Source organism: Mobula birostris, chromosome 3, assembly GCF_030028105.1.
Source record: "Mobula birostris isolate sMobBir1 chromosome 3, sMobBir1.hap1, whole genome shotgun sequence".
Lineage (NCBI taxonomy): Eukaryota > Metazoa > Chordata > Chondrichthyes > Myliobatiformes > Myliobatidae > Mobula > Mobula birostris.
In genome coordinates, this window is record NC_092372.1 from 155,760,471 (window position 1) to 155,788,182 (window position 27,712).

Sequence of the window (27,712 nt, forward strand, 5' to 3'; positions counted from 1 at the left end):
TAAGGAAGTGGAGGTGGCTAAAATAGATTATTAATGAATTCCAAGGTCAATCTGCAGATCAATTGCTGGAAGTACTCTTGATAAAGCTATTAAGATTTGCAAGGAGCCATGTGAATGTAGTCTCCCAGCAAGAAAATAGACAAGTGTGGTAATAGACAAATACTGCAGAATGAAACAGGATGATGGATAACACATCATTCTTTAAATAATATGTTTGGTTTGCTTGGTTAGAGAATGACATCTGTATTGAGAGTTTCAGAAGGCTAGAAACATGAAAGAAGCAACTCAGATATGATTTTATTTTTATTCATTGACTGTGCTCTTCTTATCAATGCTTGAAATGGAATGTATAAGAGAGTGTGTCTTGAACTTAGCATTCACAAGACAGAGATCCTCTGACAGTCTGTACAACACTGTCCAATGACAAAGTTTCCAAGATGAGACCTGCAAATCAAATCCATGCAAATCTCATATCTGTGCTTCAGAACGATAACCCTCCACTAATCCAAGCAGGTACAGTATTTCCTACTGCACCTGTTCCCAGATTGTACTACTTTTCAATGCTGAGGTGGCTGAATAGTAACTATCAAACTATCATTTTCTTGTCTTGTTACTTTACTTTATTGTCGCCAAACAATTGATACTAGAGTGTAAAATCATCACAGCGATATTTGATTCTGCGCTTTGCACTCTCTGGATTACAAAACGACAGTAAATATTAAAGATTTAAATTATAAATCATAAATAGAAAATAGAAAAGGGAAAGTAAGGTAGTGCAAAAAAAAAAACGAAAGGCATGTCCAGATATTTGGAGGGTATGGCCCAGATCCGGGTCAGGATCCGTTCAGCAGTCTTATCACAGTTGGAAAGAAGCTGTTCCCAAATCTGGCCGTACGAGTCTTCAAGTTCCTTAACCTTCTCCTGGAGGGAAGAGGGACGAAAAGTGTGTTGGCTGGGTGGGTCGTGTCCTTGATTATCCTGGCAGCACTACTCCGACAGCGTGCAGTGTAAAGTGAGTCCAAGGATGGAAGATTGGTTTGTATGATGTGCTGGGCTGTGTTCACGATCTTCTGCAGCTTCTTCCGGTCTTGGACAGGACAACTTCCATATCAGGTTGTGATGCACCCTAGAAGAATGCTTTCTATGGTGCATCTATAAAAATTAGTGAGGGTTTTAGGGGACAGGCCAAATTTCTTTAGCTTTCTCAGGAAGTAAAGGTGCTGGTGGGCCTTCTTGGCAGTGGACTCTGCTTAGTTGGACCAAGTCAGGTCATTTGTGATATTGACCCCAAGGAACTTAAAGCTTTCGACCTGTTCCACTTGCGCACCACCAATGTAAATTGGGTCTTACGGTCCGCTACTCCTTCTGAAGTCCACAACCAATTCCTTCATCTTGCTGACGTTGAGGGATAGGTTATTGTCTTTGCACCATGCCACTAGGTTCTTAATTTCCCCTCTGTACTCAAACTCATCATTACCTGAGATACGGCCTACAATTGTTGTGTCATCAGCAAACTTATATATTGAGTTTGATGGAAACTTGGCTACACAATCATGGGTGTACAGTCTGAGTACAGCAGGGGGCTGAGTACACAGCCTTGTGGGGCACCGGTGCTCAGAATGATTGTAGAGGAGAGCTTGTCCCCTATTTTTACAGCCTGGGTCCTGTCTGTGAGGAAGATCCAGCTGCAGATCTGAGTGCTCAGGCCCAAGTTCCAGAGCTTAGGAATCAGTTTATTTGGAATGATGGTATTAAAGGCAGAGCTGTAGTCAATGCGTCTTTATTCTCCAGGTGTTCTAAGGAGGAGTTAGTGTTGCAGCCTATAATCCTGGTCTGTTAAAGTCTTCTGTACAAAGATTTATTGCAGCCACATCTGACACATCTGATCAATGTCTATTAATGTGGGTTCATTGCACCCCAATGTTTGAGAAAGTGTTTGGATCTCCTCACTACTCAAGACTGTAACCCTATGAAAAGCTGAGTATCTCAGTCTAAGGAACTCAGTTCACCCCTATGCTTATGATCATTTGTGTATGATCCTAATCCATAATTAATGATGTAAAATATACATTTTTGCTTGCAACAGAAAGCTTATCTGAAATATACTTGCTTCTTCTACCAGTGAAGTGCTTTAACTGTACTATCTTTATGCTGTCCTCTGTGTGTCCATTTGGCAGCATTCAGCATTGCCATTTCCATCTCCTTATTATTGTACTGTATTTACTCCAATGGAACTCTTCCATAACCTTGATATGAAAGAAAAGACTATGATCATAATGGTCAACTTTTTTTTAATAGACTTTCACTCCTGTGATACAACCCCACTTAGTGGTAATTATTGAGTATGTATAATGCTGGGATAATTTCTGCTGTAGAAATTCATGTTGGTGTTGTATAATTGAATTACCTGAATGATGTTTGCTAATAGAATGAATTGCTTCATTTTCTTGGAGCATGGTGTATGTCAATTGTGTCAAGCTGCTAGCTGGTATGCAGGAAATAGTGCATGGTTTATCCGTGGAAGTAATAGGTATTTTGCAAGCATTGGCCACAAGTTACTCCATTTGGTGTGGACAATGTCATATTGGCAATATGTTGATTTTTTTCATGAAAGACTATGCTGAATGTTGGAAGAGTGTAGAATATGATGATTGTTGACTTAATAATATGTAAATCAATATACTGTAAGTCAAGTTTCAGTTTACTACAAGAGTTTTTATTACCATGTTCTCTCAGACATGGGTGTTTTTCGTTGTCCATTCTTTTGGAGTGGATCTTGAAAGGGAGAAAGGACATCACTAACAGCACTTGCCTAATGGTTTAGATACTGCATGCAAACTTTCAGATGTATACCAATGGGAGCCATTTCTCACTCAGCTGGATTATAGCCATACTGATCAATGCCTGATAGTCATCTAGCTATTACAATATATTTACTCTATCGTCCCATCAATATTTTAAATTCTATAACAACCTTGATCAATGCAGGCTATCACTCAACTAGGTTAGGACTGTATTCCTTAGTATACAGAGGATTGAGAGGATATTTGATGGAGGTATATTAAATTATGGAGGGTGGGTGGGGGGGTATAGTTAGGGTAAATGCTAGCAGGCTTTTTCCACTGAGGTTGGGTGGGACTACAACCAGAGATCATGGGTTAAGTTTGAAAGGTGAAAAGTTTAAGGGGAACATGAGTGGAAACTTCTTCACTCAGCAGGTCATGTGAGTGTGGAATGAGCCACCAACACAGTGGTGCAGATGAGCTTGATTTCACTGTTTAAGAGAAGTTTGGATAGGTACATGATTTGGCAGGGATATGGAGCGCTATGGTCACAGTGCAGGTAATGGGGTAGGCATTTTAAATTGTTTCGGCATGGACTAGATGGGGCAAAGGGCCTGTTTCTGTGCTGTACTTCTCTATTACTGTGACTATAAATACATGGTACCTGATTTTAATGCACAATACATAAACGTAACTTGCAGACATTTTTATTTTTGGTACCTCCAATTGCTCCTCAAATTACTTATTAGCCACATTATGATTCATATTAAATGATAAGCACAGAATATTGCTGAAATAAATCGGTAGAATCAGATATTGACACATAAGATTACATTTTAAGTATGTCACAGGCTATTTGGCTCTCTTTAATTCTTCTTGCCAGAGGCCCATGCAGCATCCTATTGGGATAGATAAAATTGTCAATGATGCGTTGTTTCACCTTATCCAGAATAAGAGGCTGACCAGTCATATCTAGAAGTGGAGATATGGTTGTTGATAAGTTGTGCTGCCCATCATTTTCCTGGCAGCGGCTGTTAGAGCAACTGGCCTTTGATCCCTCGGTTTTCCACCTTCTTTCTTTGAACTGAAAGGGCCCAAGGCTCTTCACCAGTGAGCTTCCTTTGATCATAAGGTCAGAAGTGAGGATGTTCAGTGATTATTGCAGAGTGTTCAGTACCATTTCACAACTCCTCAGCAGTCTGTATTTGCATGTAACCATTAGGTTTTTGAACTGGCTTCACCACTGCTCTGAACTGATTCTACGATCTACAGACTCACTTTCAAGGACCTTTTACCACTCATTTTCTTAGTATTGTTTTTATTTGCAGTTTTTTTTGCACATTTGTGTTTGTCTTCTCTGTCTGTTTATATATAGTCTTCTGTAAAATTACTTTTTTTAATTTTTTCCTGTGAATTCCTGCAAGAAAATGATTTTCAAGTTAGTATATGTTAACATATATAGTACGTACTTTGATAAGAAGTTTACTTTGAACTTTGAAATAACATTCAGGTATGGGGTGATAAGTATAACTGACATTCCTACCACAAAATTGACAGGGAATGACTAATTTCAGTAAGAGGAAATTCAATCACCTATTCATGACATTACCATCCTGGAGTCACCATTGACTTCCTCCTTAATACTATGAAAGTAGGTCAGTGGTTGGACATCTTGTTCTTAATGACTTATCTCTTGACACTACATGGCATCCCTACGATCCACAAAGTACATCAGGAATGAGATAGAACATTCACTGTTTACCTGGATGAGTGCAGCTCAAAACACTCCAAAAAGCTATGCTGTCTGTGCATGATTGGTACACTGTCCACCACACTAAATATTTGTCTCTTCTTTTGGTGCACAGTATGTGCACATTGGTATTATCGACAGAATGCCCAGCATTACTCTCACGAGTTTCTCTGGTAACACTTTTAAAATCCATTTACTCTGTGATCAAGAAGGTCAATGTCTCCAGGCACAGAGAATTCCATCACCTGCAGGTTTTCTTCCATACTGCATATCATTCTGACTTGGAAGTGTATAGTTGTTCCCTCATTGTCGCTGGGTCTAAGTACCAGAACCCTTTCCCCAACAATTCCATTGAAGTACCATTGCTCGAGGGTTTGCAGCAGTTCAAGATGACTCACCATCTATTCTGGAGGCATTTGGGGATGGACCTTAATTGCTAGCCTTGCCAGCAATGTCCAGATTATGAAAAATGAACAAATAAAAATAAAAAACAATAAAAGATTTTTTTATGTTTGAGCCTTGGTCAGTTAATGTAACCCACTTAAATTTCAATGTACAAATTTGCAAAGTGGATATCAACTTCTTCCCACGGTGGCAATGTCGAATCCCAGAGGACATCTATTTAAGGTGAGTGGAGGAGGAGATGTCAGAGATAGTTTTTTCTTCACTCAGCGTGGTGTGTGCTTGGAACACACTGCTAGTTAATGGAAACTGATGTAATAGGGATATTTAGAAGGCTCTTAGATAGGCACATGGACGTAAAAAATGGAGGGTAATGGGCTGTGAAAAGAGTGAAAGGTTAGATTGATTGTGGTGTTGTTTGATATAAATTGGCAGAACATCGTTGGCGTAGGGCCTGTACTGTGCTGCTCTGTTCTATGTTCAAAGACTTCTTATTAGCAGAAAGAAAGGATCAGTGCTAATGATTAGTACACAATGGAATGCAAAGGGACTTTCCTGGCCTTGGCAGTTAATGGATGCCACACCCTCTCTCCACCATTGTCTTTGTTGCTGATTTGGAGAACAAAGCATTTAGTACTTGATATGGTTCACAATCTGAAGAGTAATTACTAGCAAAGTTTCTGACATAAAGTGCAGGAGGTCAGCTAACTAGCTATTGTGCTGAGGACTATTTTAACACCACTGTCAGCCACACTGCAGATGGCACTAAGTTACTCTAATGGTAAGTGAATTTGAGCACAACTTTGTGGGCACGTGGCCAAGTGGTTTAAGGCATTCGACTAGCGATCGTGAGTTTGAGCCCCAGCCGAGGCAGCGTGTTGTGTCCCTGAGCAAGGCACTTAATCAAACATTGCTCTGCGACGACACTGGTGCCAAGCTGTATGGGTCCTAATGCCCTTCCCTTGGACGACATTAGTGTTGTGGAGAGGGGAGACTTGCAGCATGGGCAACTGCTGGTCGTCCATACAACCTTGCCCAGGCCTGCGCCCTGGAGAGTGAAGACTTTCCAGGCGCAGATCCATGGTCTCGCAAGACTAACGGATGCCTTTTTTTCTGTGCCCTCATCACTGAATCTAAAGTTGCAGGTTAATCATATGGGTTCCATCACAGTCCTATTCCCCTCCCCCCACATATTTTAACAACCTTGAAAGCAGAGGAGGTGCAGATTTACAGTGGGAAAGAATAATGTATTCAATATTTCAGTGATATTTGAGTAATATTTTAAATATATTGTTTGATTAAGCATTCTTTGTTTCTTCACATAATTCATTAAGTAAGTACGTGAATGCATACGTCATTACACCACCACTTCACTAAAGAAGAAGCCAAGTACACAAATAGCTCCAGGCTCCTGTGGTTTTCTTTCGATTATTCTCAGAGTTACAAAAAATAACAATGGTGACAAGGAAGTTTTAAAATGAACCCAAGACAAAACACCTACCTGTTGAAGCACAGCAAGATGTTAGGGTTAAAAAAAGTGCATCATGCCTTTCTTCGGAAGGGGAAGAGAGATGGTTAAGTTTAAAAAACAAAGCCAGAAAAGGGACGAAATTCATGCATTCATAAAGAATGAGTATTGGGTGATGATAATAACCAAAAAATAAAAAGCAGAAATGGCTGGCTACATCGGAAAGATAGATGAGTTTGATTCCACAACAGGTAACTGGATGATGTATGCAGTGCGAATTGAGCAGTATTTTGAAGCAAATGAAATAGCAAATAAAAAGCAAATGCCAGTGTTACTGAGTGCAACAGGTGAAAAAAACATACAGTTTGCTTAGAAGTTTAACTGCTCCAACCAAACCAGCTGAAATGAACTTTGCTGATATTGTGAATGTACTGCAGGAACGTTCAGAACCAAAACCATTGTTGATTGCATAAATCTTTAGGTTTCAATAGTGGAATCAAAAGGAAGGGGAGTCCATTGCGGCTTATTTGGCTGAATTGAAGAAATTGAGCATTGTTAGGTCAGTAATGGGCTTAATGATACACTGAAAAGTTGGTTAGTTTGTGAAATCTTACAATAAAGCATTCAAAAACGGCTCCTAACCAAAGCACAACTCACGTTTAAAAGAGCAGTTGAATTCACTATTAATGGAAACAGCAACCAGAGACACAAATGAGTTGCAGTCAGGACTGAAAATGAGTGTGAACAAAATTGCAACATCTAAACAGAAACTTGCCTGGCTGAATAAATTGTCTTACCGTTCTGGCAGGGGGGGTCACATACACCAGATCAATGCAGGTTTAAAGGTGAAACTTGCAGAAAATACAACAAAATAGGACACATACATGTCCAGCAGACAAAAATAAATGGGCTGCAGAAGGAAGAGAAAAAGATGAAAAGTCAAGTTGCAGTTTCAAAAAGAGCACTTATCTGCGAGCTGTTGATGAAAACTCTGTTAATGATGAGAGTAGTACAGGACTGAATCCTTGAGATTTACTATGTGAAAACTAACAGGATCCAAACAGTAGGCCTTGCATGAGAAGTGAATAGTAAATTAACTAAAATGTAATTGAACACTGGCTCGTCTGCTGCAGTCTGTCCACAAAATGAGCTTGAATGGCATTTCAAAGGTACTGAACTGAAGATTGCAGATATCCAGCTAAGAACTTATTATGAAAAAAAGGTGATTCATATGGGAATGACATTCGTAACAGTCAAACACAACAACCAACGTGCAACATTCAGCTTGTATGTGGTAAAAACTGGAGGGCCAGCATTGTGAAGTGGTAATTGACTGAGACAACTATAACTTGTTTGGTGATCCTTCCACCATTTGCATACCACATCCATTGCAATAGAGTCAGCTGAAAGTGAATTAAGAAAAGTACTTGATGATGCCACAGCAGTGGGAAACTGAAACTTATCACACGTAATATAGAGTTAAGTGCTACACCCAACTTTTACAAAGCCCATCCGGTTCCACATACCATCAGTGATAAAGTAGCCAGTGAGCTAGATTGCATGGAGGCTGAAGGAATTCGTTCCAAGGTTGAGTGGAGCCCATGGGCAAAGCCGGTGGCTCCAGCAGCTAGGAGGATGAGTCTGTCAGGATCTGTGGTGATTTTAAAGGCATTGTCAACCCAATACTGAAAACAAATCAATACCCTCTGCCCAGGAGAGAGGATATCTTTGCAAACCTTTCTGGAGGTAAGCACTTCAGCAACGTATACTAGCTGAGTCCTACCTACAAATGGGGATGGAAGAAGTGTCCAATGTCTTTCTTACCATAAACACTCACAAATGGTTCTATGGCTATATCAGGCTTATTTCTGGAGTAGTGTTCTGGCAGAAAGCTATGGATCAGGTGCTGCAAAGCTGCCCAAGAACTCAGTGTTACTTGGATGACGTCATTTTTACCAATGAGGATGGCAAGGAACATCTTCAGAATCTCAAGACAGTTTTAAAATGATTAGAAGATTATGAGCTCAGGGCATGATGCAACAACTGTGAACTCTTTAAACCGAACATCACTTACTGTCTTCACACCATTGATGTACAAGGATAACACAAGCATGCTGAGAAAATTCAAGCAATGGTGGATGCCCAAGGCCAAAGGATGTGCCACAGTTGTGGTCCTTTTCAGTATTTGTCAATTACTATAACAAGTTGCTGTCGAACCTGGCTACTGTGCTGTATCACTTGAACTCCTTGCTGCAGAGTGGGAAGATATGGCAATGTATAAAACAGTGCGAGGTAGCTTTCCAAAACATAAAGGGAATGGTGACGTCAGACACTGTATCATACATTATGATCCACACTGTCCAGTGGAACTTGCCTTTGATGCCTCGCCTTTTATGGTACAGTATAGGTGCAGTCATGCTATGCATTTCGGTAGTGAATGCCCCTTAGCCTTTGCATCATATTTCCCCACTGCTGCAAAGAAAGTACACATGGATTGACAGGCAGGCACAAATGCAGAGATGGGCTCTATTTCTTGGAGGACACAATTACAAAATCAAATTCCAGAGGACAAGTAATCATGGAAATGCTTATAGATTGTCCTGTTTACCATTGTAAAAGGAAATAACTGAAATATTTACAAGAAGGGACACTCCTTTTGATGTATTTGCCCTAATGCAAATCGAAAATCTCTCTATTATGGCAGAAATGATCCAAAGGAGAACCAGATAAGACCCCACACTGTCTCAGGTCAAAATGGCTGGAATATGCAGCAGAAGTTCCATTCCCCTGATTAGGTATTCTTTGCTTGTTTACATAATTTATTATGGGTATATATGTAAGAAGTATGTGAATGGCATACATTACTACATCACCCCATCATATCTGAACAACCTCAATAAAGAAGAAACTCAGTATGGGAGTACCCCCAGGCTCGCATGTTTTTCTTTTGATTAATTTTGGAGTTAGAAAACACATCAGTTTATTTTACCTAGTTTCTCAAACCAGTCAACTAAACCTTATTCACTACCGACAGTTTAGCAGAAAACTTCACTTAAAATATAATTAAGGAAGCCAATACATTATTTCAATATTTTACAGAGTTTTTGTAATATCTCAATTTTATATTGTGCCTTTCACACTAGAATGTTAGAAAATACAGAAATATATATGGTACTTTACACTGTTTAGGGCTGCATTTGGGACCAAATAGGTCAGAATTACAATACAGTGCATACAAAAGTATTCACCCCCTGCCATTGAAAGTTTCCATGTTTTGACACTGATCAACAGAAAAAGCCTTTCGTGTCAAAGTGAAAACAGATCTCAACAGTGATTTAAATTAATTACAAATATAAGAGACAAGTAATTGATTGCATAAGTATTCACCCACTTTAATCTGACGCACCAAATTATCACTGGTGCAGCCATTTGGTTTTTGAAGTCACATGATTCATTCAATGGAGATCACCTGTCATTTTGTAGAAAAATTACTCCTGCATCTGCAAGGTCCAACAGCCGGTGAGTCAGTATCCTGTCAAAAACTACACCTTGAAGACAAAAGAATAGTCCAAGTAAAGGGACATTTCCACCATATGACTGGAACTTGATGGAGTAAGAATGGTCAATGGACACAAGGAGCAGGATAAGTATCCTTACTTATTTCAGCCACAAGTGCAAGGCAAAGCAAGGATTGTTTTGCCAGTAATTTAAGAGCATATCACTTTTCCAAATAGCAATATTTTGCAGTTTGCCATCTGCTTTTGCATAAGACACATTGTTCCAAATGTATATTTAGTTCCTTCTCATGAAGGTAGCAGGTGTGAGAAAGTGACGTTGTGAGGATTGTAGAAGGAGTTGCCCTGGCTCATAACTCCCTCTGCATTACATGCCCATTCAGAAATCGGCAGGGATCACAATGAAGTTGCTTTCATTCTGCATTAACACCACAGTAATGCATCAAGATATTGCTAATTAGAGTTCATGGCATGGCTTCTGATAGTCATGTTTATAAAAGAAATTTTTTTTAAATATTAGAGAATAGTGGTTCAATTTATTTAAAAAATCACCAAACTGTACTTCTGCTTTATGAGGTACGGTAAAATAGAAATATAGTAAATCCATAGAAACATGTTATATCTGCACTAATGACAACAATATTTCAGATTGGCACAACCATCTTGATACTATTTGAATATCAGAATGTTACTGTATTTAATAGTGGTTGAGCTGGGCTTTTCACTTAAAATGTCATATAAACTCAACCATATTGTGGTATGTGAATATCATTGAGGCATATATACAATATGCTGGAGGAACTCAGTAGGCCAGGCAGCGTCTATGGAAAAGGGTACAGTTGACGTTTCGGGCTGAGACCCTTCATCAACTGTACTCTTATCCATAGACGCTGCCTGGCCTGCTGAGTTCCTCCAGCATTTTGTGTGTTGCTTGGATTTCCAACATCTGCAGATTTTCTCTTGTTTGTTGTTTAGGTATATGGCTGCTTGTACTTTTGTGATGCTTTGTTTAGTATCCATATCAATGAAAGACAGAGTCTTTTTAAAAAAAAGTGCTAATTAAACCCATTTAGTGTTAATTATTCATCTTCACAGTGTTACATAACCGGCAACAATGAATATTAATCGAGACAGGTTTTATAAAAATAACCAAACACTTATTAAACAAGTATAAACGATAAGGAAAAAAAAAACAGGAAAACTTTAACCGGAGGTTAAACGGGTACGCAGCCGTTCACCAACTCCACTCAGCTCTGGTTCTTAAAGCGTTAAATACGAAAACAGTTCTTAAAGCAATACAGTCAGATATAGTTCTTAAAGCGATAACTTCGAAAGTCCAACAGTTTTACACATTCAATTGGGAGAGACTTCTCTGGAGAAAGATTTCTTCACCGACGCACCTTGACTGCTGTCAGCACCTGTCCACAGGATTCCAGATGCCGAAAATAAACAGTTTAAATCAACTGACCTTAAATTCCTTTAGAGAGAGAGAGAGAGCACCTTTTTGCATGAACTCATTGCCCTTTTGCAAGAGTTATCTCGATGCAGGTTCTCTCCAATGAAGACTCAATAAGTTAATTCTTTATTAAACTGCCAAACGATGCCGATGTCTCTCAATCTTTCGATGAATTCTTCACTCTCCCTTCAAATGTCGGAATTGAGTAAATTGGCACTTCCAGCCACAAATTTCCAGTCCAATAATACCATATCTTGTAAGAGAATGCACCTTCCGTTTTAAAAATGAAACTGCGTCACAAAAACAAACACGCAACAGAAACGGAGGCACGACACGTTCTACCTGGAAATCTACAAACTCAAAAACCAACTGCGTCACCTGGGTCGACCCTTATATAGTCACGGGACATATGTCATCATGTGACCTCACATCGGCAGGAAAATCACATCAGGTGACCTCCAAAAGACCATTACATCTTTCTCACAAAAAAAACCAGATCTCCTTGAGCATGTAACAACAGGATGTTTGAGAAGAAACGGGAAACATTGTCAGAGCATATGTGAGAAAGTAGTTAGCTCTGTGACTTTTGAGAGTAATGAATCTGATAGGGTAGCTAGATGCAATTAAGAGTATTTTGAGTTATAAAGGTCCATTAGGCTAATGAGACTTCCATTGTCTTTGAGATAACCATTACCAATAATAATTAAAATTGAAAGTAATGCAGGATATAAAGCTTGTGCTTGTGAAACTAAAAACTGTTTGCTTTTTCCTATATAAATTTAAAGTTTAAATTGAATAATGCAGAAAGTTTATGAATTCTATTTCAGCTTCATAGTTTCTTTTTTTATTATTTAGATCTCAAGAAAATGCTGTTAATTTTCATTTTAATGAACCCAAAGTATCCTTTTGAAAGGGCTGCTTGCCTTAGAATTGGCAGTGCAGCTTAAGCTTAAATAAAGTCCTTAAGATCATAAGATATAGGAGCAGAAGTAGGCCATTTGGCCCATTGAGTCTGTTCCACCATTCGATCATGGGCTGATCCAATTCTTCCAGTCATCCCCACTCCCCTATCTTCTCCCCATACCCTTTGATGCCCTGGCTAATCAAGAACCTATCTATCTCTGCCTTAAATGCACCCAATGACTTGGCAACACAGCCACTCATGGCAACAAATTCCACAGATTTACCGCCTTCTGAGTGAAGTAATTTCTCTGCATCTCAGTTCAAAATGGACATCCTTCAATCCTGAAGCCGTGCCCTCTTGTCCTAGCAGGGGAAATAACTTGGCCATATCTAATCTGTTCAGGCCTTTTAACATTTGGAATATTTCTCTGAAATCCCCCCTCATTCTCCTGAACTCCAGGGAATATAGCCCAAGACCTGCCAGACATTATTCATACGGTAACCCTTTCATTCCTGGAATCATTCTCGTGAATCTTCTCTGAACCCTCTCCAATGTCAGTATATCGTTTCTAAAATAAGGAGCCCAAAACTGCACGCAATACTCCGTGTGGTCTGGTAAGTGCCCTATAGAGCCTCAACATCACATCCCTGCTGTTATATTCTATACCTCTAGAAATGAATGCCAACATTGCATTCACCTTCTTCACCACCGACTCAACCTGGAGGTTAACCTTTAGAGTATCCTGCACAAGGACTCCCAAGTCCCTTTGCATCTCTGCATTTTGAATTCTCTCCCCATCTGAATAATAGTCTGCCTGTTTATTTCTTCCACCAAAATGCATGACTGTACACTTTTCAACATTGTACTGTATTTCATTTGCCACTTCTTTGCCCATTCCCTAAACCATCTAAGTCTCTCTGCAGGCTCTCTGCTTCCTCAACACTACCCACTCCTCCACCTATCTTTGTATCAAATTTAGCCACAAATCCATTAATCCCATAGTCGAAATCATTGACATATATCATAAAAAAGCAGTGGAACCAACACCAATCCCTGTGGAACTCCACTGGTCACCAGCAGCCAGCCAGAATAGGATCCCTTTATTCTCACTCTCTGTTTTCTGCTGATCAGCCAATGCTCCACCCATGCTAGTAACTTCTCTGTAATTCCATGGGCTATTATCTCTCTAAGCAGCCTCATGTGTGGCACCTTGTCAAAGGCCTTCTGAAAATCCAAGTACACCACAACCACTGCACCTCCTTTGTCTACCCTGCTTGTAATTTCCTCAAAAAATTGCAGTAGGTTAGTCAGACAGGATTTTCCTTTCAGGAAACCATGCTGGCTTTGGCCTATCTTGTCATGTCCCTCCAGGTATTCCATAATCTCATCCCAAACAATCAATTCCAACAACTTCCCAACCACTGATGCCAGGCTAACAGGTCTATAGTTTCCTTTCTGCTGCCTCCTGCCCTTCTTAAATAGCGCAGTAACATTTGCAATTCTATTGATTCTTGAAAGATCATTGTTAATGTTTCCGCAATCTCTCCAGCTACTTCCTTCAGAACCCAATGGTGCATTCCATCAGGTCCAGGAGATTTATCCACCCTCAGACCATTAAGCTTCCTGAGCACCTTTGCAGTCATAATTTTCAGTGCACATACTTCACTTCCCTGACACTCTTGAATGTCCGGTGCACTGCAGATGTCTTCCACTGTGAAGACTGATGCAAAATTCGCATTCAGTTCCTCTGCCATCTCTACGTCTCTCATTACAATATCTCTAGCGTCATTTTCTATTGGTCCTATATCTACGCTTTTCCCTTTTTATACTTAAAAAAAAGCTTTTAGTATCTTCTTTGATATTAGTCACCAGCTTCCTTTCATAATTCATCTTTTCCTTCCTAATGACCTTCTTAGATTCCTCCCACAAGTTTTTAAAATCTTCCCGACCCTCTATCTTCCCACTAGCTTTGGCTTCCTTGTATGACCTCTCTTTTGCTTTTACTTTGTCTCTGACTTCACTTGTCAGCCATGGTAGTGTCCTTCTTCCATTTGAGAATTTCTTCTTATTTGGAATTTATCTGTCTTGCACTTCCCTCATTTTTCGCAGAAACTCCAGCCATTGCTGTTCTGCTGTCATTCCTGCTAGTGTCTCTTTCCAGTCAACCTTGGCCAGTTCCCCTCTCGTGCCATTGTAATTTCCTTTATTCCACTGAAATACTGACACATTGGAATTTAGTTTCTCCTTCTCAAATTTCAAAGTGAACTTGACCATATTGTGATCACTGTTCCCTAAGGGTTCCTTAACCGTAAGCTCGCTTATCACCTCCAGATCATTGCACAACACCCAATCCAGCACAGCCAAACCCCTAGTGGGCTCAGCAACAAGCTGTTCTAAAAAGCCATCTCGCAGACATACTGCAAGTTCTCTCTTGAGGTCCAAAACTGACTTTCATGCTAAAATCCCCAACAATTATCATCCCTTTGCCCTTCTGACATGTTTTTTCTGTCTCCTGTTGTAATTTGCAATCCACACTTAACTTAGAATTGTATAGATTTGTGCCCTTTGACTCTGTAAAGTGGATTAACTATAGTCTTGATTATTTTTCGTGCCATCATGAATGAAATCATTTGTGAAGGAGAGGGCACAGAAATAATCCTGGGGCACATACACAGTTCCATTAGTAGCTAAACTCATGGCTGCATCATCGACATATTGAATAGAATAAACTCCAAGAATTTAATTAAATTGCTCTACTGTTATACTAGGGTACGTAGTGTTTAACAGCTAGCCTGGATAATGCTTATGTTTTCATTCCACTGGGAAAGTTGTTGTTAAGTTATTATTAACCTTTGACTTAAAAACATACCTGGTGTTCTAAAAATTGTATCTGTGCTCATTAATAAGTTACTTCAAATGTCCATGCATTTATTTGTCCTTTGGAATAGAAATTTATATGTATATTTAAGGCAGAGGGTGATAGATTTTTGATTGGTCAGGGCATGAAGGGATACAGGTAGAAGGCAGGAGATTGGGGCGAGGAAGAAAATTAGATCAACCATGATTAAATGGCAAAGCAGACGCGATGGGCCAAATGGCTTAATTCTACTCCTATTTCTTATGGTCTTAAGGTCTAAATGAATAATGGAGCCTTACAATAGTTTATTCAAGGCACTTAGGTTCATTCACTTTGGCAAAACAAATCCATTTATCAAAAATAGTTTTTGGCCAGAATCAAAATACTTCTTCACTAATGGTTACTGGCTAAAACTTCATGTAAGTAACCACGGAAGCTGAAAACAAATTCCTTCTTGTTCTTTGATTGCTTCATTCGTGGTGGGGTGAGGGTGAGAGATGGTAGGACTGATTTTGATTTAGAAACACAATATGTCATATCTGTCTTTCTGTATTTGGTAATATTTGTGGGGAAGAAACAGCTGCGATAAAAGTTTCTAACTTGAAAACATAAAAATGAGAAAATTTTAAAGTTAGAATTAACTTGGACATTTGAATGGAGTCTCAGGTTACCCTGACTTCCACGTACAATGGGAATATTCTTTATGTTTCATTAGTGTTTCAATAGTGCATATAATGAGAAAATAGAGTTTGATTTACTGCTAATCTAAATCGTAAGCAAGTATAGCAAATGTGAAGATTGTGTTCATTCAGGATTAAAAATCTAGAAAAGAAAATGATACCTAAAAGTTGACGGGGTGGGGCGGGGGGGGGGGGTGGAGTTGCACTTTCAAGAAACAAAGAATCAGGATTTTTGACAGTACAATTGTTAAGTTTGTATATAAGGTTCTTCTGAACTGCTTTCTGTGCTCAATATTTCCACAAGTCTGGAAACGTAACAATTTTTCTTTGGTCAAAATGTGCAAGCATCACTAAGAAAACTATGACTTCCAGAAATTTAAAATGATAATCAAGTATCAACTAAAGTAACGGTTAAAATGAAATTTTGATCACTGAATTATCTTCTTTCTGCAGAGTTTCAGTATTTTCTTATACTTTCACGAGTTGAAAGAGCAGAATGACTACATCAGACTGCAAAGTGGCTGAAGGGGGGCTAAGCGTCACTCTGACTATTCGCCTGCTTATGCATGGAAAGGTACAGTGTCATCAATAGTCATAAAAAATTGAGAAAGCATAATATTTATGTTGACTTGAAATAATTAAACCTGTCCTCTTAGCAAAGTAATTAAGGTTCTTATTACCATGTAATTAGTGATGTGGAATAGGTGATAATGGAATGTAACATTTATTTAATGTCTTATTTTATGCATGACGTCCTGCAATAAATTTCTCATAAGAAGTTACTCCTGATGGTCAAGGAGTTTATCCAGTAAATAGTTGAACAATATAGACCAGTGAGGGCTCCAGATTTGATCCTGGATCTCAACTAACTGAAGAATTATTGTACAATGATTGCTCCAGTGCTATTTTAGGAAGGAGAAAATCAGCAGCAGCTCTTACTCCTGCAGATAGCAATTGCCTTTGCTGTTTGCTAGACCCTGGCACTATTCCTTTCTCTATTGATTTTTTGTATATGGATATTAGTGCCTCATGTTATCAGTCTCATTCTTTTCTCTTTCTTCCGCTGTTATTTTTTAATATCCTCACAGGAGAAGATCTCCTTTAGAAAGCCTTCGCACAGATGTCTGGGTCTCTTTAACTTCCTGCTGCTCTTTGATGGAGGTATTGTTACCGGTCAAGCCATCTCATTTCTTTCCTTCTCATCTCCCAAAGTGCTCCATGACACTGTTTTTTTTAATAGCAGCACAGGTGACAGACTTTGCTCTCAGTGGTAGAAAGCAGATTGAATGGTAGGCATTTCATGAACTCGAACCCACAACCATCTTCTTTCAAAGCAGGTGGCTATAAAATGTTCACAAAACGGTGCTTTTATTTTGCTGCACCTTCTTGGTGGATGCTAAATCAAACCTGAGAAATTTAAAGGATGAGGAATTGTCGGGTGATGTTTTGCATTAAGTGATTGACTGTGAAAGCAGCAAAATGAGTTGTAATGGATGACGATGGACAGGCGTTATAGCTAATGATAGAAAGAAAACAGCAATGCCTGAGTAGGCAATGTTGAAAAAGCCTCACAATGTTGAAGCTAAGATGAGATAATTGCAATTAAAGCAGACGATTTCTTTATCGTTCGTAGAACATAGAAAGAGGTTCTTCAGCACGTCATGTCTTTGCTGAACACGATGTCAACTTAACCTAAATCTTTTCTACGTTTAGATGATCCATGCCCCTTCATAACAGCCTCGTAAATGCCACTGTAGTATCTGCACCTCTGGAGCATCTAGACAGTAAAGACACCTATCATATTATAATTCCAAGTAAACTCAGCATCTAACTCTGATTCCTGGGAGTCAACACCTCCCTCTGCAATGGGACCCTTGGCTTCCTGACCAGCAAACCGCTATCAGTAAGGATAGGCAGCAACACCTCAGCCACGATTATTCTTAACACCGGTGCTCCACAAGGCTCTGTCCTCAGCCCTCTACCCTTTGGAGTCCTCCTCTTCAGAGATTGGTGGAAGCAAAGCTTTTGAATATTTTCAAAGCAGAGGGCAGAAGTATTGGTGGGATTGTAGAGTTGAGGTTACAATTGGATCAGGAGAACGGATTGCAAGGGTTCAAGTAGTCTACTCCTGTTTCTAATTTGCACAAGTGTTCACCTTTTTCATGAATTTGTGTAAATTCTAGAGTAAAGCAATAGGTTGCTTATGCCTGTTTGCTCTGCTCTATGTTTTGTTTACCTGCATAATAAAGCTTCAAGAAAATTACACTTCATGTTGGCAAAACCAATACCAGCAGGTCAGCAACTCAATGATGTTGAAAGCTTGAAAATCCTGGAAACACTCAGCAGATCAAACGTGCAGAAGTTAATATTGTGGATCAAAAAGGCTTCATCAGAACTGCGAGAAAACAAGATTCTTTTAAGGTGCAGAGAGGGAATCGACAGAATGGATACTACTGAGGGAATAACATTAGCATGGGACTTGGGTCCCTCAGGTCATTATCTTTATGTCAGAGGGCAGCATATGCGGAGGAAGCAAGCTGATACAGGATTGTGTCTCAGTCTGCTGAGACGTCTGGATGTTAAGTTTAAGGCCAATCCTGTCATGTGTTTTGGCAAACACATTATCAATATCTTGGAGATGAGCCTCCAAGGATACACAAACATCTTCTGCAATGTGTAGCTCAGCTGCAGAGAGTTAGGTGACCTTGGATTTGGAGAATAGTCACTGTGGGTTGAACAGTTTTCCAGTATTCTGAAAATTAGTTTTACATCCAATGTATTGGAAATGAGATACAAATTTGTAATAGAAAGACTGAGGGAAGCAGTGAATAATGACACAATCTTATTTGACTCTTGTCTTCCCCATGGCAGATAGCAAGGAGGACTCTCAGGCCTGGTTTCTTTTTTGAAGAGAGTCATGGTTATGTGAGCCAAGGATAATTAATTGGGCTTCCAATTTGATAGAGTTATTCATATGAGGCACAATCTAACCTGCTGTAAATTCCCTCAGGCTTTACTTTTCATTGTTTTCAGGTCCCTTTGTTTTGTTTTGTTGGCTAGCTTTCTTCAGTAAACTATCAATCAGTTTACTTCTCCAAGGAAAACCCAGATTCATCATGTCAGTGATATTCTCAGTGTTCTCTCCACTCCTTCCTCGAAACTACAACTTAAAATTAATAACATCACATACACAATGCTTGAGGAACTCAGCAAGTTAGGAGCATCTATGAATGGGAATAAACAGTTGATGTTTCGAACTGAGTCCCTTTATTGCGACTGGAAAGGGAGGGGGTAGAAGCCAGAATAAGATGGTGGGGAGAAGGGACGGCATACAGGCTGGTAGGTGAGAGGTGAAAAGGTGGGTTTTAGGAGATGGTATGAAGATGAAAGCGGTAAAGAGCTTAAGAAGAAGGATTCTGATAGGGGACAGTGGAACATGGAAAAGGGGAAAGAGGTGATGGGCAGGTGAGGAGAAGAGAAGGGGTAAGAGTGGAACCAGAATGAGAAATGGGAAAAAAAAGAGATGGAGGAGGGAGAGAAAATACTATTAAATTAGAGAAATTGATGCTCATGCCAGCAGGTTGGAATGACAGAATATGAGGTGTTGCTCCTCCAGCCCGAGTGTGGCAAATTATAAAATTATAATGATAAAACTCTTCAAAGAGCACAATAAATTAAATTTAGAGTGCCTCACACAAAATTCTGGAGGAACTCAGTGGTCAGGCAGCATCTGTGGAGAGGAATAAACAGAAAATGTTTCAGGCTGAGACCCTTCAAAGATGCTGCCTGACCTGCTGAGTTCCTCCAGCATTTCATGTGTGTTAGTCCGGATTTGCAGCATATGCAGGTTCTCTTGTGTCCACAACATATTATGCTTTAAGTTTAAGATTGCTGAAAGATTATGGATTAGATCAAGTACATCAATATAATTGCAATACGTTTATACAGTGGACTTCAGACCACTCTGATCAAGGGTTGAAGAAATTACATTCAGATTACATTATTCAGTCAATCATCTACTTGGCCCTCATGAAAAACCTTTGCATCACCAGTGTATAACTTCTAATATGATAAGTCTAGAGGGTTGGAACTTCTGAAATTGTTCTTTTTACTATGATCACTGAAAATTTCTGTACATCAGTATATGCGATGTTGAAGCATGGCAACACTTGTTTGCTGTCCCCAGCACATATTTGGGCTGTGTTAGCTGTTTACACAAGTAACATATTTCACAGTGTGTTTCAGTGTACATGTGGCAAATAAAGCTGATCTTTAATGTTAAAGATCTTAAAATTTTAACATTATTTTGTATTATAAGGGCAGTCAGACATTTGCCCTTTGAATATAACTTACATTGCTGATACTCCACAGTATCCTGTATAAAGGCATTTCCATCTTTCCATATTTCTACATGACATAGAAAGATATCATTCAGCCCATTAAATTTGTGCTGCCTGCAGAAAAATCCCACTCTCTGTAATCTGTTCTCCCAACATTCTCATTAACATTCCTCACGTTCTATCACTCATCTACACTGTAAAGGTAATTTACAATTGGCCAATTAATTTAATAACCTGCAAATCATAACCAGATTCAGTATTTCAAAGCACAGATCAGAGCACAGTGATTACTAGATGGTAATTTGGACAGAGAGCCAAAGATCTGTGGATCTGAATGAATACACCATGGTTGTCACAGACTTTATTGACGCATTTATAGATAATGTGTCCCCACAAAATCATTCAGAGTCTTCCCCATTCAGAAGCCCTGGATGAACCATGAAGTCTGCAATCTGCTGGGAGCCAGATCAGAGACATTCGTGTCTGGTGACCAAGGAAGTTAGAAGAAGTCTAGGTATGATTTCCAATAAGCCATCTCAAGGGTGAAGTGGCAATTCCAGATGAAACTTGACTCAATAAAGGATGCTAGACAGTTGTGGCAGGATTTGAATACAATCACCTCTTAGAAAGTTAAATCAAGAGACATAGGTGACAGCAGGGCTTCACTTCCACATGAGTTCAATGCCCTCTACACTCACTTTCTCTATCAAAACATGGAAGAACCATCACAAGCTCCCAGAGCCCCCGATGATCCTGTGATTTCAGTCTCTGAGACTAATGTGCATGCAGCCTTTAGGAGGGTGAATCTACAAAAAGCATTTGGCCCAGATGGGGTACCTGGCCAAGTACTAAAGACAGTGAGATCTTTAGCCGCTTGCTTCAGCAATCTGAGGTACCCACCTGCTTCAAGCAGGCTTCAGTTATACTGGTGCCAAGAAGAGCATGGTGATCTGCCTTAATGACTAACATCAAGTAGCACTTACATCCACAGTGGTGGAGTGTTTTGAGAGGTTGGTAACGAACCATATCGACTGCCTGAGAAGTGACTTAAATTCACTCTATTTTGCCTACTGGAGGTACAGCTCCACAGCAGATGCTATTTCATTGGCTCTTCACTCAACCCTAGAAGATCTTCAGCAAAGATCCATACATCTTTATATCTATATTGACTTCAGCTCAGTATTCAATACCATCATCCCCTCAAAACTAATCAATAAGCTTCAAGACCTTGGTCTCAATACCTCGTTTTGCAATTGAATCCTTGATTTCCACACTTGCAGACCCCAGTCAGTTTGGATTGGAACAACATCTCCATGATCTCCATCAACACAGGTGCACCACAGGGCTGAATGCTTAGACCCCTGCTTTACTTGCTTTACACTTATGACTGTGTGGCTAAGCACAGCTCCAATGCCATATTCAAGTTTGCTGATGACACCACTGTCATAGGCCAAATCAAAAGTGGTGATAAATCAGCACATGGCGGGGGGGGGGGGGCGGGGGGAGAGATTGAAAATCTGGCTGAATAGTGCCATAACAACAATGTCTTATCAATGTCAACAAGACCAAGGAGCTGATTATTGTTTTCAGGAGAAGGAAACCAAGATCTATGCACCCGTGCTCATTGGAGGATCAGAGATGGAGAGGGTCAGCAAGTTTAAATTCCTCAGTATTATTATTTTAGAAGACCTATGCTGGGCCCAACATGCAAGTGCAATTATGAAGAAAGCATGGCAGCCCCTCCACTTCCTTAGGAGCTTGCGGAGCTTTTCTCTGACATCTAAAACTTTGACAAACTTCTATAGATGTGTAGTGGAGCGTATATTGACTGGCTGCATCACAGTGCCTGGTATGGAAAGACCAATGCCCAAGAATGGAAAAGCCTACCGAAAGTAGTGGATACAACCCAGTCCATCACAGGTTTAGCCCTCCCCACCATTGAGCACATCTACATGAAACACTTTTGCAGGAAAGCAGCATTCATTGTCAGGGACCCACACCACCCAGGACATGTTCCCTTCTTGCAGCTCCTGAGGATTCTCAGGACTCACACCACCAAGTTCAGGAACAGTTACTATATCTCAACCATCGGGCTCTTGAACCAAAGGGGCTAACTTCACTCAACCTCACTTGCCGCATCATTGAAATCTTCCCACAACCTATGAACTCACTTTCAAGGACTGTTCATCTATGTTCTTGATATTTATTGATATTATTATTTGTTATTATTATTTCTTTATTTTTGTATTTGCACAGCTTGTTGACTTCTGCACTCTGGTTGAACACCCAAGTTGGGTAGTTTTTCATTGATTGTGTTATGGTTATTATTCTATAGATTTATTAAGAATTCCTGCAAGAAAATGAATCTCAGGGTTGTATGTGGTGACATATGTGTACTTTGATAATAAATTTACATTGAACTTTGAGATGTAAACAGTGTTTGTACATTCGTAACTGAAGTCTGTGTGAGAGAGAATTACATCCTGTTTTACTTGCCTTCAACCCTGTATTTTGTCTAATGGCAATGTTCGAGCAAATTGCTGTTTGGTTTTAAGTGCATTTTCACTGCAGGTTTCACAAAATGCGAAGAAGATACCAACACAAGATTTTTAAAGGTAGTTTCAGCACTTGGCTCAAGTTTAAGCATCTGAGATGGCTTCCAGAATTAGAGAGGTCTGGATTGATACAAAAAGAAACTTTAAATGAAAAAAAAAAGAAAGCTACCCTTCTTTTGGTGACAATTGACTCAGGTGATATCACTGATATCAGATCATTAGTGAGCAGAACCCGTCAATGGCATGGACACTTGCTAATTGCACTTCTGGCAAAGCATGTCATGTCATCTGCAGAAATTATCTGATGACTCAGCAGTAGTTGAGTGTATAAAAGGAGGATGAATACAGGGCCCCAGTGGAGGACTTTGTCATTCGGTGCAAGCTGAATCATTTGCAGCTCAACACGAGTAAGGCAAAGGAAATGGTGATGGTCTTCAGATAGGTTAAACCTGCACTGCTTCTTGTTACTATTGATGGTGAGGATGTGGATGTAGTGAGGACTGACAAGTACCTGGGGGTGCATCTGAATAAGAGGCAAGATTGCTATCAATGAAACCCTAACAGATATAAAGTGAACATGTGTCTAATATAATTGAACTTTTCATAGAGTCATCTCCCAAGTGTACTGTCAAAAACCACCACAGTTATCTGCTCCACAACCCACCCAAGGCCATGGATCTCCTGCACCTCTCCATTTTTTTTTCTTGTTTATTTCCCGGAACAAAACTTCTAGTGCAGTGTTTATAAATTGTGGATCTGCTCCCTTTGTTGTACATTTCTACAATATCTCTTAAGTCAAAATGAGATTCCAGAATGATTGTCAACACCAAATACAGCCACAGTGTACTTTCCTTCTAGGTAGAGTACACTGTCTTTAAATTGTGCAGACCAAGAGATGTTGGTCGGACGTCACAGGGCTCTTGCTGAGGCTCCCAGCTGACCATGAGTAGACTGAACAGTAGCTGCATGGACTACTCTCACAGAATGAAACCAGCAGTTGGGGTGATTTTGGTATCTCAATTCCCTTTTCATTTGCTATGTCCTGCACAAGGCCTGTAGTTAGCCCTGTGCAAGTGGTTCCAAGTTTGGGATTTAGCACATGTATATGTCTACAGAAATGCTAGATTTGTTGACACATTCTTGCTGGTATAATTGTTATTGCACTATACTGATTCATTGCAGAGTGTAAACTTGGTAAAATTCTTTCACATGTAACATAAGCCTGTTTATTATCTTATGTGAGATAAAATGTGAAGGAGGAGGGAAGCCATGGAGGTAATTGTTTTAATTGTATTTGATTAAATGTTTTCAATTATGCATTTTGAAGTGTTTTAAGGATATTGAATTTTTACATTTTTGATGTTTGTTTTTATTGTAATTGTTCGTTAGCTATAAATAACCCTGAATGTTGGCTGCATTTACCTTCAATTCAATGAAGATGCCTGTTGCCAAATTTAGGCTAAAACGCAGGAGAACATTTTGAGAAGACATCAAGGGGTAGGACATATACAATAAATAGTAGGATACTAAAGAATGTTGATGAACAGAGGGACCTTAGGGTTCAAGTGCGGAGTTCCCTGAAAGTGCAAACAAATAGGTAGGATGGTGACGAAGGTTTATGACATATTTGCCTTCGTAGGTTGGGACTTTGTTGCAACATAATCAAGCACCGGTTAGAGCACACATGGAATATTGTGTGCATTTCTGATCATCAGACTAAAGATGGGGTGAGTTTGTGCTGGAGAGAGCACGATTTGCTCTGCAAATTCATCACGGTGTTGCCAGGTTTGGAGAACTTTAGTTATGGAGAGAGACTGGATGAACCAGATGCATTTTTCTTGGAGCAAAGGAGGCAGAGGGGTGTTCTGACTGAGGTATATTAAATTATAGGAGGCATTGATAGGGTGGTGGTAAAAATCTTTCTTTTCACCATGGTAAGGATTTCAAAAGCAAGAGGACATGGATGTAAAGTTAGAGAAAGGAGTTTAATGAGATATGAGATAAAGTTTTTTTTTACAGAGAGTTGCAGTATGTATCTGAACCTGTCATGTGAGGGGTTGGCTTATTTATCGGTTGAAAGCTGCTTCTGTTGTGTCGGTTATTGATTATCTCATTCAAAGGATGCAGCAGCTCTTTCTCATTGGTTGCCTTGCATGCTACGGTACCAATTTCTGGTTCTGGGTGTCATAGGGTATAAGAATAGCATGTGTGAGAGAGTCACTCTCTTTCCTTTGTCTCCAGGGCCTGCTTTCTTAAAATATATATATTTTTAAATTTTATATATAATTTCTGTTTTTTTACGATATTTGGTCTGTTCAATATACGTGTACTGTAATTGATTTATTTATTATTATTATTATTTTGTCTTCTGTATTATCTATTGCATTGAACTGCTGCTGCTAAGTTAACAAATTTCATGACACATGCCGATGATAATAAACCTGATTCTGATTCTTCAGGCTGAAGTTGTGACCAGCACTGAAGGAGTATTGGGAAAGAGCATTGCAGACATACTATAGTGTTTACTATGTATTAGTTAAGGTTTAGATAGAATAGGCAGGGGATATCTGTTTCCTAGAGTTGAAATGTCTAATACCGGAGGGCAGGCATTGAAGATGAGAGGGGGCAGATTCGAGGGGGATGTGAAGGGTAGGTTTTTTTACTCAGAGTGGCTTAGGCCTGGAATGCGCTGCCTGAGATGTGGTAGAGGCAAATATACTTAAGGCCTTTAAAGAGATGTTTGGATAGGCACATGGATGTGAGGAAGATGGAGGGATGTGGACATTATTCAGGTAGGCAAGATTAGTGTTTGGGTGTTTTTGATTTGCTATTTAGCTAGTTCGGCAGAGCAATGAGGGATGAATAGCGTGTTCCTGTACTGTACTGTTCTCTGTTATATGTACTTGTTTATAGCATAATTAGTTCCACAGTTTTATAACTTAGGGAGGTTTAATGGAGTGCCTGTTAAGTTAAAAGTGTTACTGAATATTTAGTATTGTAGTTTTGTGTAGTTGAGGGTAATTTAGATAAGCACATGTTCAGCTAAATGTCCGGTTTAGTGTTTCACTGTTCATTTATAACTAAATAGTTAATGTCCTCTCTTGGCAATCAGGGTCTTCTGTTTCATTCACTGGATCCTTGAATCCCTTTCCACGTTATATCTGGTGTAGTCGACACTCACTGGATCCTCCAATCCCTTTCCACGTTATATCTGGTGTAGTCTACACTCACTGAATCCTCCAATGCCTTTCCACGTTATATCTGGTGTAGTCGACACTGACTGGATCCTTGAATCCCTTTCCACGTTATATCTGGTGTAGTCGACACTCACTGGATCCTCGAATCCCTTTCCACGTTATATCTGGTGTAGTCGACACTCACTGGATCCTCCAATCCCTTTCCACGTTATATCTGGTGTAGTCGACACTCACTGGATCCTTGAATCCCTTTCCACGTTATATCTGGTGTAGTCGACACTCACTGGATCCTCGAACCTCTTTGCACGTTACAGGAGCTCGCTGCCAGAGGATGTGGTGGCAACATATAGAATCACTACAGTTAAGAGACATTTAGACAGGCACTTGAATAGGCAGCTCTCTGAAGGACATAGTCAAAATATGGGCAAATGGGAGTTAGTGTCGATGGGCAAAAAGGTTAGTATGGTGGGCTAAAAGACCCATTTCTGTGCTGTACAACTCTGATTCAGATATCTCTGTAGTCTATAGATAAACAAGCTGGAGTAAGCTGGTGGTGTAGTGGCATCAACACTGGACTTCAAGGCAGATGGTCATGAGTTCAAACCCAGCCGGGTCCCAACCTGTGCAGCAGCAGTATCTGCGCGGAAGAAAGGCCTGGCACAACTTCTGTACCTTGCCGTGAAAACCCTATGGAACCTATTGTCCACGAGGTCACGAAGAGTTGGACTCGACTTAACGACTGAACAACGACAACAGTGTAAATCAATCAAAATTACATGATGAGTCATTACCCCAAATCAATCAGAAGAATTTATGAACTGCAAGGTTCACTACTTTCCCGTATTTCCCCCTTTCCAACTGCAGGCTGGAGGCCAATTTAAATTTTCTTGACAAGTAGAAGACTGTGAGTTGCAGGCCGCTGGGCATCAATGACGTTATTTGTGTGAGGGGATTTAGAGAGGAAAGGGGTTTCGTAGCAGGCTAAAAGTTGGATGGGAAGAGTGGAGGAATGACAATGTTGACCCACTGAAGCAACATGAGGAGGTGGGAGGGATACCCAGGCTGGCGGTGTGAGTGGCTGCACTGTTTTCTTCCTCACACTGCTCCATTGCAACAGCACCACCGACCCCATACCTAGAATTATCACCCAAAATTGTCCTGACCTCTTCAGCATTTTCTGGGTTTTTTGATTTCAGGTCTTGTGTCCCTTTGCTAGTTGCTAGATTATTCAGTGTCCCAAATGGCATGAAGCAAGGGTGTGTGTTGGCCCTCTTTTTCACATGCATAATCAACCATGGGCTCAGGGACCCTGAATACACGGTGTACCTACTGTACAGACTACATGGATCATGCTTGATCTGTGTTGCTTAGAATCCAAATCTAAGACAGTTAAGAGTCCTCATCGAAGCACTCTTTGCGGACATCTGCACTCTATGGCCCACACTGAGTCTGATCGCAGAAGCCTCGTGTCTGTTTGGCCTCGCCGTCTGTCTGAACAAATCAGAAGGCTTACTTCAGCCTGCTTCCTGATCCACTGCTGTGCCACCTCCCATCACTATCGAAGTCACAACACTGCGGACGGTACCCTCAGTGACATCTCCAGTGATGGGTCCTTGGATTTAAAAATATCAATGCCAGGGTTTGCAAGGCTAGTCAGAGGCTGGGCCATCTGTGATCATGTGTGCTCAGTCAGCATAATATTCAGATGTTCACTAAGATCAATTTGTACAAGGGTGCTGTCCTTATAAGCCTCCCGAATGGTTGTGAAACATGGACCATATACAAAAGGCAAATCAACTGCAGGA

General features: G+C 40.0%; 1 protein-coding gene across 5 annotated transcripts in view; it reads left to right on the top strand.

The window, feature by feature from the left end:
• The window catches only part of LOC140195356 (poly(rC)-binding protein 3), a 189,486-nt gene that overhangs the window by 115,327 nt on the left and 46,447 nt on the right, over positions 1-27,712 (top strand). For all 5 annotated transcript variants that reach the window (XM_072253535.1, XM_072253534.1, XM_072253536.1 and 2 more), the window contains exon 2: positions 16,269-16,389. In XM_072253535.1, coding sequence (XP_072109636.1) covers positions 16,312-16,389 — 78 coding nt within the window. In that variant the 5' untranslated portion in view covers positions 16,269-16,311. The remainder of the gene's footprint in view (positions 1-16,268; positions 16,390-27,712) is intronic.